Source organism: Syngnathus acus, chromosome 22, assembly GCF_901709675.1.
Source record: "Syngnathus acus chromosome 22, fSynAcu1.2, whole genome shotgun sequence".
In the NCBI taxonomy this organism is placed as follows: Eukaryota; Metazoa; Chordata; class Actinopteri; order Syngnathiformes; family Syngnathidae; genus Syngnathus; species Syngnathus acus.
Genome location: NC_051106.1, coordinates 6,937,405 through 6,961,878, shown reverse-complemented (window position 1 = coordinate 6,961,878; position 24,474 = coordinate 6,937,405). Strand labels below are relative to the sequence as shown.

Sequence of the window (24,474 nt, the reverse complement as noted above, 5' to 3'; positions counted from 1 at the left end):
TAAGAATGCATGTGTGTGTCTCAGCAATATATCCTGGAGAAACTCTGTGCACTTTGACTGATAAAAGGGAGCAAACACATGTTTGTCACTTCTTATCTCGCCTCTAACAATAATCACGTGGTCACTTTAACACGGTGGAACCTCCAAAGTCCAATTCGATCTGCAGCAAGTTTTGCCTCAGGTTTTCTTTAAAGACAAATTTAATTGACCAACCATGCCTTCCCCCCAGCTATATTCTTTCCGGCAACATTAACGTTTGTAATAATAACAATCACTTTTGATTTGTGATGAGCATCACCACTGAAGCGTTATCTCCTTCAACTGGATGCCTTGCTCCCCCTATAGGGATGCGGATGAACTACACCCACAACAACCTCATCACTGATCATTAACAAGCACTCAATTATATATTATAAAAACATATATAAAGCATAATTTAATGACATAGGCCTTTTGTTTGTAGTATCGTTAGTTTGCTTGAAAACAATGCAGCAAATCTGTTCCAGAATTCAATTTCTTGCTCATTTCTAGGTGCGTTTGAACCCGTACGGGTCGCCCGGCGCTTTAGCACACAGGGCCTCCTTTTGGTTCCCTCCCATCCCGCTCTCTCTCTCTTCCTCTGCTTCCTCTAGCTCGCTCTCCCCCCTGCTAGCATCCCCACAGCTGCGTCGACCAGGTGCGTTCCGCCCCACACACACACACACGCACACACACACTCGTAAGCACACACAGCAACGGACGCAGCAGGAAATGCCTAATACCAGTTTTAGAATGATGCCACTATGCCAGCTTGTCAGCGAGAAAAGACGACATTGAGACATCGAGTGAAAGTGACACAGCTCAGAGGAAAGGGAGATGAATGTATTTGCTCGAAATGATCACAATTGCAAAATGCTTCTTAATCCTTACATGATGTTTGGGTCAAATACGTCAGCCTGAAATGAATGATTGCATCATAATGAAAAGTCCAGTTTGAGCACAACCGCTCTTATTTTGTTTTTCTTGCATTAAGAAAAAGTCTGGCTTTGTGCAAGTGTGACTTGATGTGTGGGTGGATGCACATGTTCTTATCAAGAAGAGTCGTGGTGGTGGTGGGGCGGGGGTGTACCAGTTATTTTGGTCTGTGGCTCACCACAGGCCCAGCCAGCTTCTTGCAGCACCTTGACTGAGGCTGTGCAATAATCTAGTTTAAAGTAACACTAAGGAAGAATTGTTTCTTTTGCTAGCTCAAGGGCACTACCAACAGTTGAGAAGCGGTATTTCTTTTTTTATTTTCTAACCACAGCTATACAGATAGGTTAGCTATTAACTAGTCCTAATGGTGGATTTTGATGAATGCATGAATGTACCTCCAACTGTCCGATGGAGAAAAAGTTGAATGCGTCTCAGATGACGAAGACGTTGCGTGGCGTTCACCTTCTTCAGAGAACGCAGGAAGTGACGCAGACGGAGTCAGAAGAACAAGCGTGTCAATCTGAAAACCACAAAGCGGGATGTTGTCTCTGTACACATGATAGCTAGGAGCGACGCCGTAACCTAGGCGGCGACCAGTCGCTCCACACATCAGATTTCATTGTTTCCATGTCAATTTAAGTTTGACTGCATAGAATTCAAACCCGGCAAATGCGCAAGTACACAGTTCACACAAATAGAAACGTGCAACCTGCCGACACCTCAAGGACGGCCACATACTCACCTCAAACATTTCCATCAACTGACTTGACTTTGGCAGGCCAGCGTTTCCACCGGATGTTTTTTGAGGTGGCTTTCGTTTCTAAGATATGTTCTAAAGATTCAAATAGGGTAGATCAAGACAGACAGGAGAAGCATTGTTGCACTCATCAAATTGTTGGAATAAAAACCCCCAAATGTGTCACAGTTAGCCAGGATGAATTTGTGGTAGACTTTTGAGTTTACTCACACACACTAAGTGTGCAGCAGGAAGAGTGTGGGTGTTACGGAGCAGCTGCTTGCATGATCATCATCATCATCATAATCTCCTTTCATTTCGATCTGTCATCCTCCACCATGATTGTGTGTCTTCCCCTCAATGGCATGTAGAGGAACATGCCCTTCAGATCTGTTGCAGATAGAAAAGGTGCAGGCCGCCGTGCGAGCTTGTGAAAACACGCCATCTACGCACGTCCTCTGAGTACGTGTGTGTGTCATGAGCGTGGCACCTGAGAAAGGCGAACGTTGCGCAACGGCACTTTCCTGTGTTGTGTTGTAACGGAGGCCTTACTGGCATGCTGGCAACGGTGGCGAGGCGTGGCTTGCAAGAGAGCAGATGGACGGCACAGATAAAGATAAGATGGGAAGAAGAAATACGGAGCAGTGATTCGCTGTTCCAACTGTAAATGACAAGACGGATACGTACAGTAACAAATAAATCAGTCTGTTGCTAGGCAGAATTCACAACGTTCACCATGTAACCTTTTTGACGATACCAGAATGAGAATAAGGTCAGGGTAAGTCAGCAGCCCGCCTGTTGCTAAGTGGCAATTGTGACAATGACTCGCTGCACTTAATTCTGCACTTACTGTGCGTGTGTGTCAGCTAGCATGGGCGGACGCACACTGGCTACCAGGTGCACAGTGTGGGAAGTGAGCCAATATGCTGGCGGCCCAGTGAGCAAGCCAACTGGGCCCTGCGGCCACGTGCTGCCCTCCTCCACAGCCGCCCTTAACCCGTTAGTGTTAAGAAAGAACAAGCCATGGACGTTAGCGTAGCATCGCTGAAGGCCCTAAGCTCCAAAGGAACACGCTGTATTTCTATGGTTGTTGTTTTTTTTACCGGTGTGAATGTCCCAATACTGTCATCTAGTGTTATATTTTGCCCCCGGGCATTTACGGCTGAGGTAGAAGTGCAGGATGTGTGAGGCCAACGCACACCAGGCGCACCCCGGGGTTTGCCCTCTTCCCACAGCTCGCCCTGTAGGGCCGCAGATGCAGCAACCCAGACAAGGCTGCGCTTCTCTGGGCAACACAGAGGCGTTGCTGTGCTCCGGTTCCTGGAGCCCCGGCGCTCCGATAGAGGCCCTGCGCCCGTGCAGGAACCAGAAGGGGGCGGAGGGAGAGGATGCAAAACACATCTGGCAGCTGCAAAAAAAAAAAAAACCCCGCATGCTACGAGAGAAAGGGCACGCAGAGCGCAGACCTCCACCAAAGCATTTTCTCAAATTTTCAGTGATAAAAAAACCCAATTGTAGCACTTTATAAGGTGAACACATATTTGAAAAAAAGATTTTTAATTGCCTATGAATGCTAACAGATGACGGCAAATCGCTTTTTTGCATTAAATAAAGCGTTGTCCCATCTAAATGCCAGTCCACGGGCAAGCTAGCTCGCGAGTGGGAGATAGCGGCTAGCTAACATGCTAGCTCATGTGCTCGATACCATGCTAAGTTGCTTATGGTATACCTGGCATGCTAGCGGACTAGAATGTACAGTAATGACTACAACTCAAAGCAATGATTCTTCCAAGTATCATAGTTTGAGACTCACCTACAGTCAACATTTATATGAGTCAACACTTCTGTGAACGCAGTTCTTGTACTAGGCTTTTCGGAAAAACGAGAGACAGCGGAAAGGAGGCCGCGGTGCACGATGTGTGGGTGCACATCTCTGCAAGGTGTCTCGCTTGTTTGTTTGCGTGGGCGCCGACTTGCATTAGGTAGCACACAGGGCGCGGCGGCGATATGGCAGTGGGCGACAATGCGTGTTCATATAAGTGCGTGTGGGTTAGGAGCTCTGTGACGTACTCCTAACGTTCGCACTACCAACGCGACTTCTCACAATTTTGTTTTGTTTCGTAGAATTGAATGAAGTGGCTGGGTACAAAAAGGGAAAGTAGAGTTTAAGAGCACTCGCTGTTAGCGTGTCGATTGCACAGAGTAGGTCAGTGAGAGAGGTGCAAGCAGCCGGCTGGAGCGCCGCGCTGTTTGCGGCCAGCTGTTGGCCCATTAAAGGCCCATCTGCACACAATAGGCTCAGTCTCAGCACACATACACCCATGTACATGCATACAAAGCCTGGTTCCTCCTTGTGGATCTTTTTACATGTCTTTTTTGCAAACAATAGACAGAAGGAGAAAGCAAAATAACAATTTAAGTCATAGTATCCGCCTCCTATAGACTAACATGAAAAATCTTTTAATCTTGTTTTTTTTCTTTCTAGTTCAGATTAGATCTCAAATTCGTGGAATCCCTCCTTTGCTGATACGTGCACCTATTGTGAATACACAAAGTCTACACCCCCGTGCTCAAATGTTAGGTTTTTGCAATATAACATTGAATAACTTTCACTACTGCCACCTCATGGCAAACAGTGGAATTACGTCCGTTCTAGCCTATAATAAATTTAAAATTTATAATAAAAAACAAACAAACAAACAAACAAACAGTCAAATAGCAAGACCTGGACCCGGCAATGAAATTCATTGCATATCTTTGTGACATTATTCCCGGAAATCTTCTGACAGCTTGTCCAAAATAAAACTTGCTGAAACTTGCCCTTTGTGCATTATTGCCACCCGTGGGCTGGGCAGAACTGGAGCGGAACATTATCAACCACCATTTGCGAGAACTTTGTCTCTACTTTCGCTTACAAAAATGATTACACCTGAGGCTACGCTAGGGAAAGAAAAACCAAACTCTCTTTGGCACTATTCGTTGGCCTTGGCAGAGATATACAATCACTCAAGTTAAGGAGGTAATTCATTTGCACACACGCACAAAAATAAAAAGACGACAATATGCCAAATCAAATTAAAGCCAGGTGGTGGAGAGCAGCTAGCTGTCCCGACCACATACCTCTCAATGCGGTTCCATCAAGCAAGCCACAGTACACACACAAACGCACACACACACTGCCGCATGCAGACACATGCAAAAATATCTGTCCCAATACGAAAATAAGCCCCGAGAGGCTGCACCTGCACCTGTGCCCCGGTCCACACCTACACACAGGTGTCAGGATGTGACACGCACACCCACACACACACCCACACACACATAATAAGAAAAGGGAGGGGGAAATACGAGAGCGGCGCCAAACAAAACTGCGGCTGACCAAAAGGCTTATTTGGCGATACGATCTGTGTGTGATCTTCATTTTTAACCAGACTGCGGGGCTGATTTGTTTAAATGTACATACGTGACAATAATGCGTGTGTTCATTTGAATGAGAAGATATTTCATACTTGATGCGGTACACAGTGTGAATGTTTGCTCTGGTGACTCATTGCACTAAATTAAACGAGGCAGCGCGGGTGACGAGAATTGCACAGCCGGATGGAATTCACCTCGACAACAGAGACATAATTGTGTCATTTGCAAATTTTGATTTATGTAAATAATAATCGTCAACCATGGTGGTATTTCAGTTATTGTGATGTCTTATAGCTACTACCCGAGACAAAGCAATCAATCATGACTACATTATTGCTCTATTGAAATCAGACTAATATCATTTCTATTAAAATACAATTAAGATATCAATTATCCACGCCATCTGGTTCTTAAGAGTGAATGTCAAACATATGTCGCCATCGTGTGGAGTAAGGCGGTTACTGCATGTCAACTGCTCTCAGGAAAAAAGCTTTTTTGTCAAGGAAATAAAATTTAAATGCATCTTACGACCTCAAGAGTGTGAAATAAAAATCAGCCTAAGTTCAGAATTGGTAGTTTCATTCAAGGCCTCAATCACGAGGGAATTAACCTTAAATCATCTGTAGCGTTCCTTACACCTTATCTTTGCCCGCTCGGATGGGGCAGGAAATGCCAGTGCCTTTGAGGCCGCAATAACCTTGAGGTTTTTTCTTCAGGTACTGCTGATGGTAGTCCTCGGCGTAGTAGAACTGCTGCAACTCCTTGATTTCAGTCGTGATGGTGCCCATGCCCTTTGCCTCCAGCTCCTGTGGATAAAACAAAGGTAGGAATAAAATGGATCAAATGTATTGACTGGCGCCATTTTGAATTGTGCTAAAGATGCTAAATGTATTGATAAAATTACAAATTACCTCTAAATTCCCACGAACCTATACAAATGTTAAATTCTGTTTGATACCTACATCACTTTCATTCCATGTCATCAAGGGCAGCAAAAAGTTTGCGCTGAGTGACAGACGAAAGGAAAATGGTTCTCTTTCTAGTGCAGTGGTTTCCTCGCCGCGGGACGAGGCATCATCGGCTCTCTTTGTTGTGACGCACGTTGGTGCTGACACTTTCCTAAACACCTTAAGAGGAAGCTTCAAACGCTTTTATGGTCTCACTAAAAAGGGCCGTGTGATTTTTTCCGTCGTATAATCGTCACTTCCAGGCGTCTACGGATCAAGACGGAAAGACAACAACAGGTAGCCCGAGTCGAGGTCTTCACACATCAGAAAATCTTTGGATGTGAGGAACTTGGTCTTCTGGGCTATCCGATTAATCAGTTGGGCCCTACAAGAATGCTCAACAGATCCTCAAACAAACTGCACAGGCATGAAGGTAGTTGCCGTCTAATGTTGTCCACAAGGGGGCAGCGTGGTACTTGATATGCGAGCCACTTCCGCAGAGGATTCTCCAAATCAAAAGCGGTGCACCCTGCAGAGAGGCTGAAGCAGCAGCTGACCTCCAAGTCCTCGGCAGCTGCCTGCTACAATGTGAAGGCTCTAATCCCCCCGCGGGGGCGACCGCTAGCCAAATCCCAGCGCACGAAATATCAGAAGAGACGCGCGTTTAGCATTTTTAACGGCGTGACACAGCAGCATGTGCTACATTAAACAGCATGCTAGCATAAACGCCGCTATGCTCGCCGTGGCCTAATTAACCACTCATCACCACGGAACTACTGTGGTAGCGAACCCTTCAGGGCAGGAGGGTGAGGGGCTTGCAACATCCAAGCTACATCAACCGCTCCCCCCCCCCCCCCCCCCCCCCGCCTTCACCTAGCTTCCTTCATGCTCCATCCTACAGCAGTCACAACACGGCAGCCATTTTAGATCTATAAATCAGAATGCAGGACGTCACGCCACCGTGGCTAACCTCACGTGGCTTCTCTCGCTCCATTGCAGCGGCAGCGAAACATTGCGTGCGAACGAGACGTCGAGATCTTTGCCTCACAGAAGCATAATAGTGTGTACGTTAATGTCACATCTGTGATAAGTTGGGACCTCAAGAGTGTGAAATGAACATGCGCAGACATGGACGGAAAATGTTACGCTTCAGAATGGCCAAGATCAATTTCGGGGTCCCCAACCGACAAAGACAATCAGAGGCATAAAGATTCTCATGCCCTCATCGAAAGGTTGAAATCTGATTGGATAAAAAAAAAACAACAACATCCACATATGTGTACTGGACGCAGAGACTGTTAATAATGAATATATGCAATGAATTGCACAAAAACTTAGCTTGTAAATCTGCTTAAGTGCTTCTGACTTGTCATCACTGTGTATCTGTATCAAAGAATGCACGTTAAACTGCTCGTCACGAAAAAATAAAGCGCACACGCTGGCAAATAAAAAGAGGAACAAATGTCTTTTGAGAGTTTCTGGGGAGTGAGGAAAAGGCCAAATGATGAGACCAAAGAAAGCCTTCATCTTAAAAAGTCAATAGAAGTGAGTGAATCTGTTTATATGTGCCCTGCTGCCTAATACAGGATATAAAAAGTCTACACACCCCTGTTCAAATGGCATGTTTTCCGACGCACTAACAAAAATAAGAACAAGATAAATGATTTCAAAATGGTTGTGAGCACAAAAAAAATCTTTGAAAGGTGAAATAAAAATTAAATGATGTGGTTGCAAAAGTGTACACGCCTTCAAAACGGATACACACCTCGCACTCTGATTGACCCCCCAAAAACTTCAGGTCTATTGAGGGAGAATTTTTATTTTGTTCAAATTGCAGCCTTTGAAAATCGCATTTAAATTTGATTAATAGTTGGGTCGTGTGTATGTGCGACCGTGCCTCTGTTTCCGATCTCGCCCCGGCCCAGTCAGCCTCCTTCGTGCCTGTCGGAAAGGCTTCCCCGTCAAGGACACGACCGAACGGATGTATTTCTACCCGCGTTCCCCCTCGTTCCGAGCGCCGCTTTGTGCTACGGAGTTCTCGGCGCTCTCCAGCCAAGCAAAAGAGAATGCGAACGGCAGTGAGAGCTCGAGCCCCCCCTTCCACCACTACCACAGACCCCTGCAACACAAATAGGACGTGACACCCCGAGAGAGGGCGGAGGATGCGGAGAGAGAGTGCCAATGTACTCGGGTCCTACACCCCACTGTGCTGCTGACTCCCCCCCCCCCCCCCCAAAACCCGACCTCCCTTTCCGCCCGCCTTCATAAGGCCGGCGGCCACACTTTGACATCGACTTTGTGACACCCGATGACTCATGGCGAAGACATTTGAAGACGGATATGACCTCAATTTGCCGATTTATGTAATCACGCCTCAGTCTAATCCCGACGCAGACGCTTACTGCGATGTCGCATATTTTTTTTTGGGTTCACCGCGATAGGGACCGCTTGGCTGCTGTTGTTTTTTAAATTACATTTGTAAGGGATTTTAGCAACTATATCTATATTCTAAAATTAAGATTTTTTTCCAAATGTTGCTTTTTCACATGGAGTTTAATAGGTTTGTACTGCAGCTCATTAAATAAATAAAATCGTCCTAAAAAGGAAATGAAAAAATAATTGAAGAGAAAAGAATGAAACTAATATTTGACTTAGACACCTCAGCAGTCCCCTCAATTTTTTTAATTTTCAATCGGTGACCACAATTAAACGAGGTCGAAAAGGGGAAAGATTTTAGATTATTGTGAAGCAAAGCACGAGCGGGAGAGGAAAAAAAAAAAAAAGTCTGTCGCATTGCTTGCTGGTAAGAAAAGTAGAACATGAAATTCTACCCTTGTGTGTGTGTGTGTGTATGCTTATGTGTGTATATTTACTCCCTTGCTTTTACAGTGTGGGTCAAGCATACGTGCCTACATTTTGTGAAGCTGCCGCCGCAAACACGTACGAATACAGGAGAAGAAAAACGAAATAAACACTTAAGATCCCGTCGCCCCCTTTTAACTCTCGTGTTTAACAAACGTGAGAACTTTCGAAACAAGTCTCCATGTGACCTTGTGCGGCTGGAACACTCACGCAGACATTATGCGCCATTTCAAACCCCCCCGCCCTCGAAAACCCCAATCCAAACCCCCGCCACCTCCTTTCTATCTTTCAAGCTTATTAAGTTGCCTTATCGGAGGATACACTCACCCCTCCGAGGCCTCGTGCACACACGCAGGTTGGCTGGGTAAAACCTATTGTTTGTACACCCACACACACACACACGACGGTGGCGGCTTCATGCCACCACGCTGCCCTCCTCCAAATCAACCCATCGCATCGCTCCTCTCCTCGGGCCTGGAGGGTGAAGACGGGGTGAGGATGGGTATAAGGGAGGGAAGCTGGAAAAGGGGGTGCGACGCAAGTGTGGGTGGGGAGAGGAAGGGGGGGGGGGGGAGCGCTCTGCCTTTGCGCTTGGCTCCAGAAGCCTTTGATGTTCTGCAAATTTCAAATTTCATTATAGAAGAACCCGCTTCTCCCCTCCCCCACTCTGGTACTTAAACAAGCTTTTCACCCCCCCTCCACCCAACCCCAATGCTGAAGTTAAGAAACTGAAAGCCCTGCAGAAGAGACTTTTCATATGGGTTAATTATTCATTGGGCTGGAAGGGTATGAGCCAAATGTATGTCTGCATGTGTGTGTGTGTGTGTGTGTCTGGATTTTTGTTTTTTGCCACGCCTGTCTTATCTCTGGCCTCACCCACTCGCGCTTGTCGCCCCATCGAATGCGCGCTTGCTTTTTTATTTTTTCGACAAGAAAGCGGACGGCCTTTTCGTTTTTAGTCACTCGGTGCCATTTTGGAAACGAGGGCGGGCGGGAGGCGCTAATGCGGCAAGTCGGCCATTTTACTTGCGCGCGTGTCGGATTTACGTTCCCGGCGGAGCGCCGGTCGAAAACTGAAGTCGCTGACAGATCGGCGGCGTCAGCAGCGTCGTCGACGTCGCTGGCGGATGGAAAAGGCTGTCAGATGTTTGTAAATGTGTGTTTTGCGAACTAGGTTAGAGAATCTCAGACATCAACTGGGGAGCTGACAAGACGAGACGCTCCATACGAAGAGCCTTTTTGTCGCATATACACTACGAGCAGTACTTTGGATTTCATAGTGTAGGGGATACATGTAAAAATCCAAAATTTGGAGTGACGACCTAATTTTTTTTTTTACTCCTCCTACTAGACCTGGGTGGTACGGCTGAAAATGCATCATATTGTAAGTAGGTGATATCAGGTGCTAATTTTTTGTTTACATAATTAAAAAGAGGAAGTATTTGATGGATGGAAAAATAAATTCCAATAAAATCTAAATAACTGATAGTCAAACTAGTTTTCGAGGAATGGTTCACGATCAGCTGATTGCCGGGGTCGGGGGGGGGGCATCCCCATCAGCTGATAGGTAGTCACTCTGATCTCATTACCTTCCTCTATTAATTCGCTTTCAATCACCTCCCACTGCCCCGGTCTCAGCTGCAACCCCTCTCTCACCTCCGACCCCTGCCCAAGGCCAAGGTTGGAAGGTTGTGGTCATGACAACCCCCCCTTCCCACCAAGCCCTTGGCCTGTGACGGCTGACCCCGGAGTTAAAAGGACGGTCATAATTCGCTCCCCACTGATTACGGCTGAATGGCTTTTACGTCAAGCCGGTGGGTGGATCAACGGAAAGATGGACCCGATGGACAGATGGATGGAGAGAACAAAAGGGAGGGGGGGCCAGCCCGAAGTGTGCCGCTCCGATGACCTATGCCCCCCTCTCTTGTGTTCTTTCAGAATGAGGGCGAGGATGTAGATGTGATATACAAAACACAGGTGGCTTTGCTTAACTGAACGGCGTCCGAGTCGGAGAGGTCGCCACTCCAAAGGCAAGCCACTCCATTGTTATTCAAACAAACGGGCCAACGGCGCGCATTCGTTTTTGCCGCTGCACAAGCACACTTGAAACCTGGCAAAATTTGCTCAATGGGAGCACAACAGCTCCATATTCAAAGTAAAGTGCGACTTCATTTGAGCAGTGACGATGCATCATTTAGTTGACGCTTTAACGTTTTATTGAAAAGAGACAAAAAAAAAAGTTTAAAATCGATATCAGTAATCTATGATTGCTTGGAGATGGTGCCTTGAAAACGGTGGGTGGGAGAATACGGAAATGACCTTTGACCCGGCAATTTTCAGCTCAACTAAAAAAAATGATTGAAAATCAATACAAATTGAAAGTGAAGCTAATCGAATCCAACACGACTCAAATCCCGTCAGCACCATTACTTTGTATTGTCTGCATACCTTTTGGTAGGCCACTTTGCTGTTGAGAGCAAGATCCTGCTGAACGGCGCTGGAAGTGTAAATGACCGAACGGTACTGAGTCCCGATGTCGGCTTGCTGCTTCATACCTGCGTACACGGAAACACAATAGCTAGCATAAGTGCCACAATCATCTCGTAGGCATTTGCATCTAAAAGCAATTTTCACAATTATGTCATCATCCCGCATCTTGAATCGGCCGAGCCAAACGTTTTTCGGTGATCACTTTCGGCATTTGCGGCATGCTGGTGTGGGTGGCTGCGCTTTCATTTTCTTTGTCGTCTCTGCACGTCAACATTTTCATCAGCTTTACATCAGAGTGTTTCTGGAGGACCGAAGCAAAGTACGCGGATAAGGAGGCCAAAGAGCTGCCACGACTTGCGGGCTCTTCAGAAGCGACGCAACTGAGCGGCTTTGACGTCCGTGAAAGCCTTGGCGCTTTATTTCGCACTCTTCATTCTCCTCCATATCATTCTTTTTTTCACGCATCTTTACTGTCTACCTTCATTGTTCAGCTGTGACAGCAGCTACAATATTTTTAAACATAACCAAACTTTGGACAGAAGAATCACGAGAGAATCAATAATCACAATAACGTACCTGCTTTATAATGATAACGCAACACTAACAAAAAAAAAAAAATCAGCCGACACTGCCAACTAAATTGATAACTAGCTAGCCTCACTATAGCAATAGCAGCACAATGCTGGAGGCAGTATAATAAATAAAGAAATAAGAATATATGCTTTTGGTGTTTACCATTGTGTGTTAGCATTAAGATGAATTTTGTAAAGTTCTGGTTGGATACACAAATGTAATTCAGTTTTATCAACTGTGTTTCAATAAGTTTCAAGTGGGATAGCAATAATTCCACTCCTACCTTTCCTATCAAAACCAGAATTTAAAAAGCCTGATTCTGTTTTATTCAATCATCAGCGCGGTTACTCCCCAATCAAAGCGGCTCGCGGTTAGCTCCGCCCACTCACAGCACCAGCCTCGCTTTTGATTATTCCAACTCCAGAACCAATCCCAAAAGAATTGAGTCCTCAAAGAAACACAACGGCAACAAACACAAGCCCTCCCCTCCCAAAAAAACAACTCAACCATCTCTCATGCGCTTTCTCCATTTTTAACAGCCCCCTTCGTTATTTTCACCATCCGTCAAAGGCAGCAGTAATTATTAATGAGAGCCTCCCTGTATCTCTGCATTATGCATGAGAGTCTTGCTTCTTGAAAGCATGGGGTAATGGGGGGGTTGAACCGAAAAAGGGGAGGGGCTCCCGGGGTCACACGCGCCCACTCGTGCAAACGGCGCACCGCCTCACGGGGGTCGCTGACCTCCACCCCGTAGAAATATTAATTAACGGTGCTGAAAACAAGAGCGTTCCAAAGTGGCCTCCTTTTAAACGGTTGACAGACAAACGGAATAAAGAATCAGACAGACGTCGTTTGAACCTGCCGGGATTGGTAGCAACGGCTCGGCAAGATGGTTCTCATTGTTTATCCTCGTCCTTCGCTCTTTTCTTCAGAGGCTTTTTAATCTTTCGAACCCCTCCGCGCCCCCCGCTCGTTTCCAGCCGACACTTTAAAGCATGTGCACGTTTGAACCAAAAAGAGCAGAGGGGGGATCAAGTGCGAGGCCGCCTCGTTGATGCACTCGCAGGGTGCGCCTTTCTTCCAGAGACTCCTCCGCCGCTGCTGCTTCGACCCTCTTTCATCCCACCCCCCCTCCCCTACCCACCACCGTTGTATTTTTACGTAACGAGCCTTCATCCGCTAACAAGTGCCGGAGCGTGGATTAGCCTCATCTCGCCACGTAGCGTCCCTCCGGCCTACTCCTGCCTCTGGATTTCCGAGCGGGCCATCCAGCGCTCGCACGGAAGTAGAACACGAGAAGAATGTAAATGAGGCAAATTAAAAACGCGCCTTACGTAACGCCCGTCAAGAGAAGTTAAAGCCGGCCGGCGCTGTTTGGTTCTTTTCCAGCGTGCGAGAGGCTCATCGCTGGGTCACCTGCACTACTCGCCTCCATTTTTTTTTTTTAAATCAATTCATCTGTCCAATTTCAATAGCGCTTAGCTAGCATTTATTTTTCTTTTAGGTATACACAATTGCCTAAACAACAAATGTTAGCTTAACATTGCATGGTACTCAATAAACATCTCATTGGTGGAAATGGGATTATGAATCAATGTGATCAATCACCCGGGGAGCTTAACTGAGGTGACCCCGGTAGCAGCACTTGAAAAATATGACGTAGTAAAACACAAGAGCAAAAAGAGGCCTGATGGAAAAATCTAAGCTTGATGTCACATTTAGTGTCGTAACAAAGAGTCACAACCGGGTCGCGTAAAGTGATCAATGGTTGTTGGAGCGGGACCAAATCCCAACAAGTCTAATACTTGCAGGTTGTGTTCACATGCTATTATGTTTATATTTTTATATTTTGCTGATTATTTTATTTTGAACTGCTTTTTGCAAGGCTACAAAAGAAAATATAGCAGTTGTAAAGTTACATCTAGTTTTGTTTTAACTTCTTTATTGATTTCTTTTTCCATTTCTTTGGAGATAAGTGTGCCAAGTATATTTTCTGCTCTAAACTTTGTTTCATAAAAAAAATTGGTGTTGTTGTTTTTGTGACCTCTCTGTCAAAGTGTAGAAAAACTAGATTGCAGGAATGTGTCTATGTATTATTTGTGTGTTTCTCAAAAAATGTGACTTGATAAAACTTTTTTGTTTAAGTCAAAAACGGTATGTTGGCAATTTTGAAATGAATGCACGCCGTTGTAAATGTACACATAGTCATTCATTTTTGATTCTTTAATATGATCCTTGTGTGCTGCTCCCGGCCACTTTGCTGCTGTAAAAGCACAGTTTTCCCCATTGAGGGACTAATAAAAACAGATTCTATTCCGCCATCATTTGCACTCTGGTGCAATCCAAATAAATGATGGGGACAAATGCTCGATGACTCTCTTGTGTTTTGTTGTTGTTAGTTCTTTTATGGTGGTGCGTTCGTGCTAGTAGGTTGTGCTGTGCCCTGCGGTCCCGCTACGACTGCGTGTGCGTGCCAACACAGCTCTCTCTCTCCCTCTCTCGCCCTTCTCTCTCAGCTGCTATTTTTGCCCTCTTCTTATGTAAGCCGCCGCTGATGCGCTGGAGACAGAGGCAGAGTTTGGGATAGCGAGAGCATCCCCGGTGGATGCACACACACACACACGCACACACAAACACACACAAACATGCGCATTTGCACGTGCAGCCTCTCTTTAAGAGGAGGCGAATGGGTGATGATATTCGAAGCCAAATAGTCACGTGAGGCTAAGCTGGAGAAATGGCGTCTAGTGTGTGTGTGTGTGTCTGTGTGTGTGTGTGTGTGTGTGTGAGATGGGAGAACCAAGTGTACGTCCACATCATGATCACTGTTGTTCCTTGCGTGTACTTTCCAAGACAGAGGCTCTCAAACGTGACTTCACGGTTCACAATTGCTTTCTTACCATCGTTAGCTTGCGCACCCAAACTAGCATAATGCGTGTTGTTCGGAACCACAAAACAGAATGAATAAAAACCATCCCAGTATCAATACTGTAAGATGTATGACGATGAAATGCTGCAATATTTTTGCCGCACTTAACCACGGCTGATTTGGATTCGGCGTTTTGAGCAAAATTACGGCCCAAACGCCCTCCCCCTCCCAAATATATATATGCGGTGGACCCAATCCAAAGTATTAATGTATTCCGATGGGATACAATTATCACGAGTTCTCCAGCTACCAAGGCCACTGATGTTTCTGTTTTCTTCAAGGGCATAGAAAGTGTGGAGCTTACTGCTAATTTTACCTTTTTTTTTCAATTTTCTCACGAAAACATATCCTCTATCCTTATCTGTTCTTTTTGCTGCAAGGTGTCATAAACGGTGCTCTAATGAGATCTTTTCTGCTGTTATTTGTCTACTTCCAAACAGATGTCTTTATAAGTTTAACAGAACCAAAAGGACATATAGAAGTGAACACACACACACGTGCCGGGCAATCTCCATAAATTACAGCCGTCAAGCGTGTAATAAGTGACACCTGGTAATGAGCACGCCATGTGGGGGTAGTGTGGGGATGGCAAGGGTCAGGGTCAAAGTTCAAGGTGATCTCCTATGGGGTTTTCTTTTTTTTTTTTTTTTTAAAGAAGGTGGGGGAAGAGTCCCCTAAATTGAGGCAATGTGGAGATTCAGGGCGACACGGGGGGGACCCCCAAAAGGGAATTGGCGTGTGTCGCAGCCAGCTGGGGTGAAGATATGATTATTGGGGAATATTCATGCTCATTTGTCCGGGACAACGGCGACCAAGTATGATTTAGCAGATGGGGTGATTGGTTTCTATTTTGGGATTGGATCATTTTCTTGCCGCAATAATAGCCAATGTGGGTTTGTTGCATTTGTTTAAAAAAAAAAAAAAAAAAAAAATGCATCATCTGAAGCTCAGACTTGGCAGTTGGGATGCTGGAAATAAGTTCAAATGGATAACTTGGAATTGTAGCCCTCTAAAACTGAAACATAATTTGGATTAGCACCAAATCAAATCACACTATTTTTGAAAATAGTGTTTTTGTGTAGAATAAAAAAACATTTGAAACAGCTTTACTAGGATCACAGCTAGATGTATTATATATATTTTTTTTTTATTATTTCAACACTATTGGACAACGTTTTGAATGGCGGGTTTACAGATTAAAAGTAAATTTTAAGGATAATCAAGGACTTTCTTTTGGAAATTTAAATTTTTAAAGATATGCTGACACCCTGAAGATTAACCCTCGGGCATGAGTATAAAATTTTCACTGGTGTTTATGCATTATTCACAAAGAACCTAAGGAAAACATAGGCAAAAATATTCTTGCAATAAAACAATTTGGATCTGCAATTTTTATCTCGCTCCACAACTAAATGATGCTCATGAAACATGAAAGAAGATGCTCCAGATTGCTTCATGTTCACATTGGCAGGCTGCTTGCAAACAAATCGGAGAGTCTAAACTATAATACGTTGCCAAACCAGTGGATTAGCTTCCGCGTGTATTTGCGAAGAAACAAAACCTCGTCGAAACAAATCTTGTTTTATTTATCGGTCAAAGTGTGCACGTATGTGCGCGCACGATCAAACATCAAGAACGGTGAATGCACCTTCACTGACGCAGCATCAGTAAGTCATATCATAAATAGTACATGGCCTCAAAAAAGAGCGAGGATGGAGGGAAGACGAAGAAAAGGAGACAAAGAGGAGGGGGGGGGGGTAAAGGCCTCGCTTGTTAAGATGAACAGCGGCGGGTGTGGAGGAGGGGAGCCAAGGAAGCGCAGGGATGATGTTGGGGGGGTGGGGAGCTGGGAGGAGAGAGTGACTAAGAGATAAAAGAAGAGCGAAGGGATGCGAGAGTGTTTATGTGGCGAGCGGATGGCCTCGGGGAGCCGTCGACTCAACCGCGCCGCTCTGCTGACGGGCCGGGCCGCACGTTCGTTCGTTCGCTCACTCGTTTGCCTTGTGGGCCCGCCGCAATGAAGGAAAGGGAAGGGGCAGGTAAGACAAGGCTGCGATGGGAATGGAGGATTGGAGGTATGCGTTTAAAAAAAAAAAAAAAGAAAAAAAAAAGTAGAATTGGAGCATGTTTGGTTGGGTTAGGGGAATAATAAGCTGATTGTGGAGCTTAGCGCAAAGAGGGATGAGAAATGTTGGAGCAGCTCGAAAAGATGTTCCACAGGGGAAAACATTGAGGGGATTATTTTTTTTAAATCAAGGCCTTCTTATGAACTATGAGCAATTAAAGTGGGAATAAGTTGGGTGACTTGCCATCGCAAATATCAAACGGTGTTTCCTGCCTCCACCGCCGATGCACTTTGACACACCGATGTCACTTTTATGAGTTTGTCGCCGTGCGCTCATGTGTGAGGTTGCATTATTGAAGCGTCGTCATAACACGAGACATAAGGGAGCTTTGATTCTTTTGGTAGGTTGGTGGAATAAGAGGGGTAGGGGGGGGGGGCGAAGGGGGGTCGTCTTTATGCAACATCCCAGAGAAGCCAGCAGATTGAGACTAGCGTTGCTGAATATGGAAAGAGGGCACACGGCAATGGCTGCTGGAAGTTTCTGATTGGCTGCTAATGTTGCTATCCGGGCCGGGATTGGCGGAGACGACGCGAGCCCCGACATCACGTTGTCGGGACTAAACCCCTTTGAACTGAGGCAAAGCGGAGCGGCGCACAATATCGAAACAGGCGGAACATGCATCCATACGTGCCAGCCGACGACAAAGTGAGTGAGGGTGGGCTCCCCCCCGTGGCTCCCCCCCCCCCCTCCAGCCCCAAAATCACAAACTCCTGACTTTGTATATATAAGTGATGAACTTCCTCCACTCTGCTATTCTCTTCCGAGTGCATCACTATAAGGTGGACGGAATAAATTGGAGCTTAAGCACGCGTGAAGGCACAGCCAGCGGGCCACATCACGCCACATTTGTCAAATCAGAGGAGTTTTTTTTTTTTTTTTAACCTCGAATCGGTGGTGGTGGGGTGGATGAATGTGAGGCCTCAATGGCGTACTCGGGAAGTCAAAGAATATATACGAAAAATGTGACGTTCTTTCCTGTGGATTGGAGCGCATAGACAATAAATGGCGCCGGCCCTAAATAAAACATGAGAGGAAGGCAAGGCTGTGAGTCAGGGGAAACGCATGACTACATCAGCACGGCCCCCTTGGTGCGTCTTTGCCCACGGAGTCGACACACAACACAAGCTGCAGCTCCAATGTAGCGCCACTGTTTTGGGATGACCTTGATGACCCCTTCAGCCCCCCCCGCTCCCTTCTCATCCTTGATTGCGTGACGCAAAAAAATATGAAAGTCATTTTACATTCACCATGTCGCCGATTAATGTCCGATTTTGAAATTTCTCATCGAGATCCATTTTAATTTTGTATATACAAATAGTGTAGTTGAGCCTCTGGAGTGGCTGAAGTGTGAAATTAAAGTACCAAGTCAAGTTTTAATTATCTCAAGTAGGTTCTAATGGAAGTGTGTGTTTCTCCACCAATGACTTGAACAAACCGAACCACTTCTCCGTGATGGCCGGTTTTGCCTCTTGCTTCCCTGAATGGCCCAACCTAGGCCACTGGTTTTTCTATGATTAATAATTTTAATCACTCAGGAGCAAATGTAACCAGCCAATAAAAAACGCACATCCTGACAATAAAAGACCTTTATCCGCTTTAGTTTGTTCCGGAGTTGATGCGTGGCTGTATTTGGGTCATGCTGAATATGTAAGTGCAATCATGACGGACGCAAAACATGACGGCATGAACTAAAGTAATGTCACCGAGTACATGTGGTGTGTGTGTGCATGCTCGTGTGTGCGTGCGTGGTGACAAGCATGCCTATAAATCTTTGATTCAGCCCCCTCCCAGCTTGCGTCCTACCCCCAGCCTCTTTTTCGCTTCGCCTTTCCATTCCATGTGAGTGAGCAGAGTAGCTCTTTGCCTCCTCTTCCTCATCCAACGCTCTCCCAGTCCATTTTCCTTCTTATATCCCTTCCAGTGAGCAGGACAAAGTTTTTAACCAAACTTACTGCCCAAAAATTAATATAATTATTTTTGTAACGGCATGATAGAAGAGTAACAACAATGCAAAAACTGTCGAAGTAAAAATAAAACAGAGAACTACATGTAGACAGACAATATAAAATTATTTAAACTCATTAACATTTTCATCCTAATAAGAAATCTTTGCCATTTATTTTAATGGGGAAAACCAGTCAAAACTCAAATACAAAATGAAAAACACTTGCAAAGGAACAACTGCTAATCTGGTTTAATTTCACTCTTTAAAACCAGTTGATTTCTATTTTAACCAGTTTTATTATTCTATTTTACAATATTATAATTTATTAAATATGTGGTGTGATTTTGGTGACTGTAAGAAATAAATGGCAATCTAACATCATTTGAAAGGTCAGTTAAGGTACGACTGTATTTATATTTTAAATATTGACTCATATGTCATGTATATATGATATTTGGAGGGGTGGGGGGCATCACGCGCCACACTGGCATCTCTCCATGGATGGCTGGATGTCAGACACATTAACACTGTCTGCCATTGACATCCACCCACAGGACCCCCACCAGAACGTACACGTCTGGGCATCATCCTTCTGCTCCAATACGCTGCCCGTGTCCCCTTTGGGATGCCTCTAGTGTGCTTTGCATTTTTTTATTTATTTTTTTATTTGGGGGGGGGGGAGTGTGTGCGTGCGAGCCCTCCTACCTTGTGTCGGATCGTGGTTCTCCCAGAAGAGTTTCAGCAGCTCCTCCAGACTTATTTCTTCAGGAGAAAAGACCACCCTCACCACTTCAGTGTGTCCTGTCAGACCTGCAATACAAAGCACACATCGAATTTAGACCTGCATCTAATCATCATTTGAATAATTGATTCATCCGGTGATTCTTTCGGCGATTAATCGATACCAAAAAAATCAATTTAACAATTAAGGCTCAAATTCATGTGCATCGATCTCACGGTCCCGAACCACGTAAAAAGCAAACCAGTACACTGTAAACGTTTTATTTTTTTGTCACCATCAGCATCACTCTTCAACATGTTCTCCATGCAGTTGTTTTGATCGGTTGTGTTTGATTGCGGCATTCGCACCTGTCCAAACAAACTTCACCGAGGGGCTAAATGAAGCGTTCAATCTGAGCCAACTGTACGAGGCAGGTGCGAAAAAACGCCTCGAGGGAAGCACGCGTCGGGACGGATGCTGCAGTGACTTTGACAAAGTATCCTGTCCTCTCAACCCCCTGTAGTCAAAACTTTGTTTTTAACTCCCTTCAAACTGTCAAAGTCTTGAACTCCTCTGTTCTTTTATTTTCGTTGCAACTCTGTGAGCACAACTGTGTTCTCAATCCTGATTGAAATTTCAATGCTTGTAATTGTAATAAATAATAAATGTTGTGATTTATTCATCTGTTTTCCAATTGGGGCTCATTTGGACAATTTCTCCTGCAGACCCAAAATGGCCGACACCTTGTTCATTTTCCCCAGCAGATCCAAAATGGCCGACTTCTTGTTTATTTTCTGGCATTAAATTAAACTGGTGACAGAGGCAAATTTTTCAAAGGGGGCCTTTGCATCTAATATTGTTCCCTGACAATGACTTAACCTCTTTTGTCACATTACCATTTTTCAGTCTGCCCTTTAATCCTTATGTAGCTTTTACTCGCGGCTACCATCAGTCCCGTCCTTCTCTCTGACCGTTCCGACCGTGTTGTGTTGACAGCTCTTCACCGCGGCCGTCGTTCCGCTCCGTCACGGCCACTGGAGCGACGCCTGCACCTTCTCTTCCAGACGTTCTTTACTTCGGATGTTCTTTCCCGTCAGAAAGTTTATTCCCGCCCTCCCCCTCAAGCTCGAGCTGTCATCCAGCTCCATCCTATAGCTGACGCACAATCCCTTGAAAGGCTTTCGCTCAGAAAGTCTGCCAGCCAAAAGCTCAAAGCGCCTTCTTCGTCCTTTCCGTGTCCGATCCCACTTTGCCCGCCGTCGGGACGCCGCAGTCGCGCCTTTCGGAAAGCGCGAGGAGTTCATAATTAAAGCGTACCAAACAGAGCCAGACATCTTCATTTGAATTATATATCAATGCCCTACATGGATCTATTAGAATCTTGATGAGGAAGCGCACGCACGCACACACAGGTAACGGGCATGTTTGAGGGCTTTGAGATTTCAGCTGGTGCCAAATGGCAGTCTCGGGGAAGGGTGATGGCGCTTCGTACGCGCTAACCTCTGCCGAGAAACGCCGCAGTACAGCGCAGAACGCAGCCGATCCGTACAAGTAGGTCATGGGTGGGTGGGGATGGTAGAAGGGAGGGGTGGGAGGGGGTATACGCAGCCCATCTGGAGCGGTGCATTCCGAGTTTGCCTGCAAGATGAAGGGAAGGCAGAGAGCAGACGCGAGAGCTATAACGAGTCCGACTGTGGGACTTTTTCTGGCGCATCATGCCAAACGACAGATCAAAAAATGATGAAGCGTCTCGCCGTTGCATTCCTCACAAGAAATTGCGCTTGAAAGTCATCAGTAGCAAAACATCAAGGGTTAGCTTTTACCTGAGCAGACTTCTTCGTAGGTGGGGTTGGGTGTGAAGCCGCCGGCAAAGCCCACCTGGGTGGAGAAGACCCCAGAAACTCTCCAAAAAAGCCTCTCGGCACCCCAGAAACAACCCATACCTGCACGTAAACATCAGTCTTGCTGTGGCGCCGTTCAATCTTGCGGGCGATTACTGACCGTGGAAAAATGTGATTGAAGCATTTACCAAACATGATCGTGCCCATGCCTTGAGGAAAAGGCTCCACGGTAGTGTTCTGGTTGACTGCATGCTTGTCTGCGTTGGGAAACAAGTGGGGAAAGATAGAGGGAACAATTAACAAAAGCTTTTCACTTCACAAATAACACTTTGCATGCAAAAGGCCATCGCAACTGCCGAGGAGGGCTGAACAGGTCTGGCGCTTGGCTAATGGCGCTACATGGAATTAGCGGGCTAAAAAAAGTCAGTGCGCGCAAAGTAGGAGCGCATGTGATGTCGGCGCAGTCCACAGATGTGCGAGTGGGATTAGACTCGGCTAAGAAGACTGAGGTGACTTAGCGTGTAAATCTCCGCTAAGCGAGGCCCGGTTGGTACGGCAACCACTAATAGTCGGCAGATAAACAGGCCAATGGGTGCACTAAGAGCTTAGGCACACACCAATAATGGACACTTGCTCCAAGGTCAACGCCAGATAACTCTCGAGCTGCTTACAGAGACGTGATGGCAATGACCTGAATTAAAAGTTGAATGGAAAAAGATAAAATAGTTCCTTTTGTGGATGTTTTTATCCTGTAACAGTGGGCCAAAGACCTGTGCTTACTGCGCACTACATTTCAGATGAGATTACTCAAAGCTTAACAACAGATTTTTTTTGTCCAGTCTAGTAGTCCCAAGAGACTGAAAAAAAATTATATTGGGATATTTTGTATATTGGATACCTAAAGAAAAAACTCGTATGCTCGTTTGAGTGATTTGGGTCATGCAATTCCCCTCCAATTCTGTAGGTGGCAGCACCGTGCACACAGAAACTTATGTTATCCCAACTAAAACATTTTGCAACAATAAACTGTGATCAAAACACAAGCTGGAGCCTTCTGCTTTATGTTCTCGGTGAACGTAACAAGCCCACTAATGCAAATCTAACAAGCGGCAAAGTGATGACACTGGAGGAAAAAAGAAATGCTACTAAATAGAGCTGTTTGCAAGCCGCCCTGTTTTCGCTTCAGCCAGCTGTTCAGCATCTTCAATTTGCACGCCTTTGCCGTCATACCTTCCGCTTTTCTACCCAACGCAAGCACGCAATCTGATTGTTCTCACAGCAGCTTTTGCAAGTGGGTGTGTTCCCCCCTTCCCTCGGAAAGAGAGGCTGGATGAGGTCCAGGCTGTGCCAGGTCCCCCCCTTCCAAATCATATGTGTGTTATGCATTCCTAATACAAAAAGTTATTTAAAAAAAAAAATTTGCTAGATTTTTTTTTTTTCACTTGGAATTATTTTTTTCAAGGCTATCCAAAACAAAACAATGACCAGTATTTTTTTTTCATTTTGTGATATCACGATAATGCCAAAACCGGTGACGGCAAGGTTGATTTCCAGGCTGCTCGTTTTGTCCACCCCCCATACCTCCCCCAAGAACGAAAAATCCATTCCCTCTTAGCCCTTCCCAGCTTCTCACAGGTTGGCAGCGAACTAGGCATGAGTCGTCGGAGGAGGCTGAAGCTTTATACTGGTGCCAACTACCGTCTGCTGCATGGGAGGATGGGAAGGGGGGTGAGGCGGAATAGGGGTAACAAGGGGAGGGGAGGCAAGACGGGGAACAGCCAAATGAACAAAACAATGTAGCTGCGGCTTGCTGTTGTGGCTCATTTGTCAAACTCCTTGTCTAGTGAAGTTTTTTTTGACTTTGAGAGCCGCTATTGTCTGCTTTCCAGAAGTTCAGTGAGCAGGGTTGCGTCAGAAGTGGTCACAATAAATATGGGCTATTAGTTGGATGGCACAGGACTGAATTGGCTCATCTAGGGAGAGTTTGGTTGAGAGTTGGAGCCCAACCTGGTGTGCCCCTACCATGTAGCAATCTGCTGGATCGTTTGCGCCAAGGTTAGCGAGTACATAGGAAAGACGCTCGCGAGTCAAGGAAAGGAGGAGGAGAGCAAATGAACATCTTCAATAGAAGGGGTCTTTATTTTAAAAAGACGGGGGGTGCATATGTACAGAAAGCGATAATTGAGCGTGCTTGCAAACAACTCCCACCAGGGCCGCACTCAAATAAACTAAGCTGCCCCTGCCGTGAAAAGAGGGTGGAACAGATTTGCGGCATGCGGCGTCTCCGAGCTGCTCGGACAGACGGCGCGGGAACGTATGACGGGGCGGAGCCTTCATGCGAGTAATGCCCAGATGGGCCCTCTGGAACCATCGTCCCGTGATGCACTTTGGCGAGAAGAAAGGCAGGTGATGACGAGGAACGCCAATGTTTCACACAACACGCAACACGTTTGATTCTAAGAATAAATCATAATTTTGTGGGAAGTGAAGAAGCCTATTTTTTTTTTGGCATCGTAGCGCCCACTCCCATGTTTCCCATGATCGTTTATAGTGAACACATACCAGCAGCACATTTAAGTGTCTGCTCATTATTTCTGCCAAAGTTGAGGCACAACAAAATCCACCACCACCACGACCTCACCTTGACATGACATTAATTACCTGCGACAGCCATTTTCTCCTGTCGTCCGGCGAGGGCGCACTCCCTGCTCGGCATCTGCGTCTTATCTGACATGTTCTTAAGCCTCAGCGTAGTGGAGCTGGTAGCGAGACGGCAGGGAGAGACAAATGGCTGAGCGTGGCACACTTGCGAGCAGCCATAGCATGAGGGTGGGGAGGAGGGCGTTGGGGGCGAGGGCGGCCGCTGGAAAGCGCCACGGATATGAATATTCATGGCGCGTGGGCTACGCCGTGCACCGCATAATAACGAGTCA

The 24,474-nt window shown here is 45.9% G+C and overlaps 1 protein-coding gene across 1 annotated transcript; it reads right to left on the bottom strand.

Moving 5' to 3' along the window:
- Nucleotides 1-5,320: 5,320 nt before the first annotated feature.
- On the bottom strand, nt 5,321-24,449 carry si:ch1073-358c10.1 (mitochondrial peptide methionine sulfoxide reductase). The gene is made up of 6 exons (XM_037241509.1): nt 24,203-24,449; nt 21,730-21,798; nt 21,524-21,643; nt 19,685-19,789; nt 11,365-11,471; nt 5,321-5,913 (listed from the first exon to the last, which is right to left on the bottom strand). Exons 1-6 carry the CDS (start codon nt 24,432-24,434, stop codon nt 5,740-5,742), a joined length of 807 nt encoding a protein of 268 aa, XP_037097404.1. The 5' UTR covers nt 24,435-24,449; the 3' UTR covers nt 5,321-5,739.
- Nucleotides 24,450-24,474: the final 25 nt, after the last annotated feature.

Bases quoted from the DNA above. Each gene is read 5' to 3' on its own strand.
- si:ch1073-358c10.1 (XM_037241509.1), bottom strand. From the start codon at position 24,434: ATGAATATTCATATCCGTGGCGCTTTCCAGCGGCCGCCCTCGCCCCCA. The intron at 21,799-24,202 runs GTAATTAATGTC...TTCCCAACGCAG, and splicing joins GGAGAAAATGGCTGTCGCAG to ACAAGCATGCAGTCAACCAG. The intron at 19,790-21,523 runs GTAAAAGCTAAC...TTTGTATTGCAG, and splicing joins CTACGAAGAAGTCTGCTCAG to GTCTGACAGGACACACTGAA.